This window comes from Chrysochloris asiatica, unplaced genomic scaffold (assembly GCF_000296735.1).
Source record: "Chrysochloris asiatica unplaced genomic scaffold, ChrAsi1.0 scaffold00700, whole genome shotgun sequence".
NCBI lineage: Eukaryota > Metazoa > Chordata > Mammalia > Afrosoricida > Chrysochloridae > Chrysochloris > Chrysochloris asiatica.
The window spans coordinates 39,549-47,387 of NW_006409218.1; the positions used below are offsets into that span (position 1 = coordinate 39,549).

The 7,839-nt window shown below is 36.1% G+C and overlaps 1 protein-coding gene across 1 annotated transcript; it reads left to right on the forward strand.

Moving 5' to 3' along the window:
* The first annotated feature begins 217 nt into the window (after positions 1 to 217).
* On the forward strand, positions 218 to 1,147 carry LOC102837208 (olfactory receptor 2AJ1-like). The gene has a single exon (XM_006877951.1). It carries the CDS (start codon positions 218 to 220, stop codon positions 1,145 to 1,147), a length of 930 nt encoding a protein of 309 aa, XP_006878013.1.
* Positions 1,148 to 7,839: the final 6,692 nt, after the last annotated feature.

Genomic DNA, 7,839 nt, shown 5'->3' on the forward strand with positions numbered 1-7,839 from the left:
TGTTCCCTCCCTAAGTATGGCAAATGTCATAGTCTATATGGTCTCTAGGGAAAGGCAACTATATTAATAGCTTTAACAAAAAATGAGGAATAGTGAAGGGAATTAATGTAAGATATTGGAAAATGATGAATGTTTTAATTTGGCATAAATATTAATAGAATGTGAATATACTGTTTTTGGAACTATCTCCAAATTTGCCAACTATAGACAACTAAAAATGGCATGGCAGAACAACCAGACTTCAGGAGGTGACTTTATCCTCTTGGATCTGTTTCATGATACCCAGGCACCCTGGGTCTTGTTCATTTTCACAGTTCTGGCTCTCTTTGTGGCCCTGGTTGGCAACACTACAATAATCATCCTCATTTGGGCTGACTCTCACCTCCACAGTCCTATGTACTTCCTGCTCAGTCAGCTATCCTTCATGGACCTCTTGTATATCTCCACATTTGTTCCCCAAATGATCTTTGCTTTTCTCTCTGGGAACCATCGTATCTCCTTTGCTGGATGTGCTACTCAGCTCTTTCTCTTCATGACCCTGATAGCATCAGAGTGCCTCTTGCTGGCTGTCATGGCTTATGATCGCTACGTGGCCATCTGCCACCCCCTGCGCTACACCATCTTCATGCGCCCATCCGTCTGTGTACTCCTGGTTGTTGGGTCTTGGCTGGGTGCACTGTTCAATGCGTTGATTCATGTCATCTACACTCTGACTCTCCCTTATTGCACGTCCAGGAAAATCAATCATTTCTTTTGTGAAATCCCAGCAATGTTGAAACTAGTCTGTGAGGACACTTCCCAATATGAAACGGGTCTTTTTGTCAGTGGGATTATTTTTCTTCTCCCTCCTATCTCAGCAATCATTGCATCCTATGGAAGAATACTATGCACTGTATTGAGGATAGGCTCAAGCATGGGCCTTAGGAAAACCTTGGCCACTTGCTCTTCTCACATGTCCGTTGTGTCCCTCTTCTATGGTGCTGCAATGATGAAGTACCTTCTTCCAAAGTCCTACCACTCCTCTAAACAGGATGTGGTGGTCTCTGTCTTCTACACCATCCTTACACCTGCACTAAATCCCCTTATCTATAGTCTGCGAAATAAGGACGTAGCTAGAGCCTTCAAGAAAGTTCTCAAAAACCAATAGGAAGAAGTTTTTAAATTTCTGATACTTTTAAAGTAAAATAATTTATTTTTTAAAGCTGAAATTTAGCATGTGAGTTAGATTGATAAAGAGCAATATAGACACATTTTATATATATTTGGTTGTAGAACCTAGATAATTTGAGAAATAGAAATAGAGGACAGAAAAAGAAATCAATATCTAAGAATAATATCTATCATCATCATGTTCTTCTTTTTAATCACTATGTCTTTGTACTAAAACATTATATAAATAAGGTTCATTTAATTGTGTAATATCACAAATAAATTTTACTGCTATTCAATAAGCATAATTGTGTGATGTTTAAAACACAGAGGTTTCTAATTACATAACCATAATTTTCTTAATAATTTGTATTAAGAATTTATGTTTATTTGTGATATAAATCATATAGTAATGAATATATCAAACTGTGTGGTTTTTTTAAAAATATTTAAAATATTTTCCCTAAGATGATTCTTTCTTTTCTTTTTTTTTTTTTTTTAAAAAATATAAATTTATTTTGTCAGCATTTAGGAAACTAGAAGTCTGAATTCAGAGGACCTGCTGGATCTAGGGGAAATCTTTTTCTCTCAGATCTGGGAGTGGGTCCTTGTCTCTTCTGAGTTTCTGTTGCTGGATATTTTTCATGTGGCTTGGAATCTCTGCATCCTAGGTTGAATTTAATCTCCTTTTTATTTCTCAGAAGAAATTGACTCATTATACATCCTGTGTTAACCATGCCATCTTGTTAATAAAACAAAAATAACCCATTTTTAAATGGGATCATTACTTCAGGCATTGTTTTTTTTAACGTACCTTACAAGCGGTTCCTTCTCACAGCTACATTCCTGGTGGGTTTGAGCTGTAGACCTTGTGGCTAGCAGTTCAGTGCTTATGCTATAGCTCCACACTAAAGGCATGAAGGTTAAGGTTATAACAAATATTTGGGGGTGGGGCAGATTTCAATCCATAATACATCTCTCTAAAAATTTTAACTGTTTATTACAAATTAAATGGGGGTTTACAGAGCAGATCATCAGCTTTACATTCAACAAAATATATACTTCATTTAATATCAAAGATTGCAGTCACTGAATGTATTCATTTACCCCGCTTCCAGCTTCAGTTTCTCATTTCCATTCTTCCTTGTTTTCCCATTCTTATGAATTTTATCCTAAGGTGATCTTGACTAATTCCCTGATAAGGAATTATTGAATCAAAATATATCAATAAACTTTTAAGTTTTTCTGTATAGCTTGACCAAATTGAACTTTGAGTGCTTAAAGTACATTAAAATGATTATTTCATTGTATTCTTTTGTAAAGAATAACTCAAAATTTCTGATAAAATCAACAACTTTTATATTTGTTTTGTTACAATATACTGAATTGTTAGCTTGAAATATAAATTTTGAGGAATGCACTTTGATTCCATTAGCATTGCTACCATTACATATTTGCTAAATATTTACTTCTGAAAAACTTCCATGTACCATAACTTTCTAATTATCCTTAATGTGTATGAGTTTTAAAACAAGTTAAATTTTTTATTTAAAAGAATTTTGCATTTTCCTGTAGCCATTTCTGTTAAAATACACTTTTGCCTGTCACTGCTTTATTATAAACTGCTATTTCTATATTTTCATTTCTCCTGCAATAAATTTGATTGGGCCATTTATGATTTATTTTTCCTCAATTAGTTCAGATTTCAGTTTATTGTTCATATCTTTTCTAATCCATTCTACACCTATAAATATAATTTCAAAATTATAGTAGCAAGTTTTGAGATGATTATAGTCCATGGACATATTTGAGTTATGATTTTGGAGAAAAATATTAAAAATACTATGGGCTGCCAGAACAAACAGGTATGTGTTCAAAGAAATATGTACAGAATGTTCCTTAGAAGCCTGGATCACAAGACTTGTCTCCCATAATTCAGACATATAATCAGGAGAGATGTGTACCTAGAAGACATCATGCTTGATAAAGTGGAGGGTCAGCAAACTAGATGAAGAACCTCAATGAAATGGATGGGTTCAGTGGCAGCACTAATGACCTCAAAGGTAACAACAATTGTGAGGTTGAAAAAGGATCAAGAAGTTTCATTCTGGGTGCCTAGAGTCATGATGAGTTGGAACCAACTAAACAGCACCTAACAAAAACAACAACAACAATAGATCTTGAACTCATCTTATGCTATACAGTCAGAGAAAATATAATAACCTATCTAAAGATGTTGACTCAGGTCAATAATTTGTTTATCAATAAATAACACTTATTTGTTAGTATCACTTCAGGCCATGGTGTCACAAATTGTGATGCTTATGGTCTCCTAATACTAAAAGAAAAATGAAAAGTGGCAACAAACATTTAGTTATTTGTTTTATCAAAAGCATATGTACTTTAATTGTGATTTTTGATAGTAGAACCCACTACCATTTGTTGCTTACATGTATATTTTCTTAGTACTAGAAATGTTTGTTTGTTTTTCTGTAAGGGAAATAAAATTACAAATAAGAACAAATGTACTGAGGGAAGGACTCTGTGTAAACTCTGAGGGAAGCTGTTGAGCACATTTAGTATGACATAATACACTATATCACGTAATCCCTTCCTGTTGTCCATGGAACTTTCATTGTATAGTGGTAGAAACAAGAACAAGAGTGCAATTTATAATGATATCCTGAGTGTTTTTGAAAACTAGAAGGTTTAATTTATTTTTATCTACCAAAGTAGTGTTTTTGATACAAAAATAAAATAAGCTGACATAAATATTAATGAAAATCATATTCTCTGAAACTAATTTCTTGTCTTTTGGACTTTAATCCTTTAAGATATGAGAGGACATACAGATTTCTTTTGTGTTTCCCTCTCTCTCATGCTCTCTCTCTCTGTATAGTATGGGATTGTAGTTAATTCTGTAGTGGGAAAAATTCCAATGTTGAAAGATATTTAAGTTTGTCTAAATGGTAAAGAGCAATGTTAAAATAATTTAGTAGTTAATTTTTTTCATCTTACAAAATAGAACATAGATTCATAAAAAATTGTTTTCAATAGTAATAAATGAGGCGTATACTATTTGAAAGTGATACTGTGTCTTTTAGACTACTAATTAAGCCTAAAAAATATGTATCATATATCTATGTATCTATGTATCTATATATCTATAGCTATATCTATACACACACACACATATTCACATATACAAAATATGTGGGGGGTTATCTCTTTCAAAATTGGAATTTTTCCCACTATGGAATTAGCTACAATCCCATACATTCTCATTGGAATGACTTAGATGTTGACCTTAGGAAAGTTAATGTTATATGAATAGAAACATAAACACGAATTTTTGCCAAGAATGTGAACAAAAAATTATAGTTGTATAGTTTATGCTGTATATATAATAAGAATTACTTATGAAACTTATGGCTTATAAACACAATAGTGGATTTCAGAACATGTTGTATTTTATCTTAGAATTTATCCTCAGCTGATGATGCTTCTTGTATTGCAAGCATTAGAAATCTATGACAGAGGAAGAGAACATGGAATCTCACTCACTGGCTCTTAAAATAGCCATGAATTACACATGTCACTTTCAGCAGTTAGATGTGGATTGCTGAAAGATGGCTTCCTTAAGTACATGGGAGGGGATCTTGTGTAGAATATAAAACCAAAGAGTGCACTGAAAGGCAAAATGTGGAACCCTGAAGACATTGGCTGTCTCATTAAAAGTGCACTCATGGAGTCACAGTTAGTGAAGCTGAGAGATGGTGACTCACAGCTAAGGATCTGGCAAAGGATCATGGGAAATGTAGTACCCCTTGCAATAGAGTCAACTAGAGAAAAGTCAATGAAATATATGAAAACAAAGGATCATTACTAATCATAATGATAATCAGTGCTTACCTTATGGAACTATCAGGATCCCTGTATGTATGTATGTATATGTTGTTGTTGTGAAGTGCCATTGAGGCAACTCTGACCCATAGCCACCTTGTATAGCATTTCCAAGGAGCAACTGGTGAGCTTGGACCACTGATCTTGGCAGTTCAAGCAGCTTTGCAGTCTGGCACATTAACCCACAGCATATCAACAGGACTCAATATATACATTATTTACCCCTGGTAGCACAGTGTTAAATCTCTCACAAGCTAATTGAAAAATCAGCTGTTCAAAACCAACAGCTAGTCCATTAGATATGTAGTCAGTTTATTTAATGATTCACTGCCTTGGAAATCTTATGGATAATTTTCACCCTATCTTATAAGATCACCATGAGTCAGAATCCACTCATCAGCAGTGTGTGGGTAATTTTAAACAATTAATTTTCAAATGAATACACAATTTCAGCAAGTTTTATCAAGGGCAACTCATCTCTGTTCCATGCATTGTCAATGGAAGTGATTCTAGCATTACTATAAAAAATGATTACTATAAAAAATGATTATCAGAACAAAGTTGAAGATGTCTCACTCATTGACTACAAAATTTACTACATAGCTACAGTGGTCAAAAGAGACTGGTACTGGTACAATGAAAGATACATAGATCAATGGAACAGAATTGAGAATCCAGAAATTAACCCATCCACATACACCAACTGATATTTGGCAAAGGTCCAAAGTACATTGAGTGGGGAAGACATAGTCTCAGCAGATGGTGCTGGCAGAACTGGAAAGCAATATGCAAAAAATTGAAACAAGACCTTTACCTCACATCACATACAAAAACCAATTTAGCATGGATTAAGGACCTAAATGTGATTCTCAGAATTATAAAGGCCATCAATTAAAAAATAGGGACAAATTTAAGGGCTGTAATCCAGGGCACACAAAGACTACCGATCATTGCAAAAATTACACACATGAAAGAATACAAAATAGATGATTGGAACATACTAAAAATTAGAAAATTATGTGCATCAAACAATTTCACCAAAAGAGTATAAAGGGAGCCCACAAAATGAGAAAAAATAGTTTGCAATGGCATATCTGACAAGGGACTAATTTCTAAAATCTATAGAAAACTACAACACCTCTATAAAAAAAGAAAATTAACTTAATTAAAAAATGGGCACAGAACATGAACAGACACTTCCCCAAGGAAGACATTTGGCCACCAACAAACATTTGAAGAAATGTTCACAATCATTAGCCGTTGTTGTTATGTGCCATGGAGTCGGTTCTGACTCATAGCAACAGGGTTTCCAAGGCTGTAAATTGTTTTTGGGTTTTTTTTTTTAATATTTTATTGTGAATTATATGATACTTTACATGAGAGAACTTTAGTTTTACATTCATTCCAATGTATATCATTTCGTTGTCATGGTTCCAATACCCTCCGTGCTTCATCAACCGACCAAAGGATATATCCTAGAAACCCGCCCCCTCCCCCCCCCCCCCCCCCCCCCGCCCACAGTCCCTCTCCCAAAGTCCCCAGCCAATTCATCACTCCATGTCATCGTCGCCTCTATCTCAGGCATCTCTGCTTCTCTGGGTTGGGTCCCACTCTTGGCTCTTCTCCATTGATAGTCCTAGAGACCTAGAGAATTAATCACTCCCTTCCTTGCTACAAAACGTCTACTTTTGCATTTCCAACCCTCATAATCAGTCCTGATAACCATTATTCACTACAGTATCGTGAATTACCCATCTGTATTTCATTTCATCAGCTCCGCCTAGACAGATTGGATAGTACTCACTGGAGATTCTGCCTTCCTCCATGCCCCCTAGTGCTAGGTTCCCTCTTGAAAGCTTGTAAGCCAGTCACTTCTTGCATTTGTAGTCTCCCACTCCCCATTTGAGTATCCAATGTCCAAGTTGCCCATCTCTGTCTATACTGTGTGTGGAGGGGGTAGGAATGATTCTTGCTGTAAGGATTTGTTCCTTCTTTTGAATCACTGCATCTGTAGGTATAGGTCAAGTTCATCAGATTGTATCAGCTCACTCTTTTTTTTTTCCTTTTCTTTCTTCTCCTGGTTGAGCTCTGATCATCCAGTCATCTGGTCCAGGTCACGTGGGTACCATCTGCAAGTGTGGGTGTCCTTGTGCACATGCCCTCTCTTCCCATCAGCCGGTAGCATCTCTCCACTCGAGTCCTCCATGGCCACGCCACTGACTCTGGGCCCAAGAGTCCCAAGGTCTCCTCACACTGCTTGCCAACCAGGTCCCCAACCAGGTCCACAGAAGCCCACTGAACATTGTAAGGCTTAGCTTTTCACTTCATTGCAGCTTTTACCACACTTCCTCCTATCAGTGATGTGTGTGGTCACCAATCAGAGCATGTATTTCCATTGAGTCTTAGTCTTGGAAGGGGGTTTGCGTTGAGAGGACCCAACCACTTACCTTGAGATTTCCTAAGGAAGCAATTTGTTTGTTCTTGTAGTAACAGTCCATCTGCCTCTATAGTTTTGTATTTTTCCTGTAGGTCTTTCTTTCAAGAAGTATCTTTTGTTCTTCTAGCCACTCCAGGCGGGTCTACTCGTCCTTTCAAGTGGAGATTTCTCATCTCTGGAGATCTGGATGTGGTTCAGGTTTCTACCTATAGTTTTATGTATAGAAAAGGCTCCACAGGAAGCCTCGTCCACTGGGTACGCTGTAGCTCCATTTTAGGTATTCCAATCAGGTATAGGCAGAAGACGGACTTACAAACCTTCTATGGTGATGTTTCTGACTATTCCTTTCT

Bases quoted from the DNA above. Each gene is read 5' to 3' on its own strand.
- LOC102837208 (XM_006877951.1), top strand. From the start codon at position 218: ATGGCATGGCAGAACAACCAGACTTCAGGAGGTGACTTTATCCTCTTG.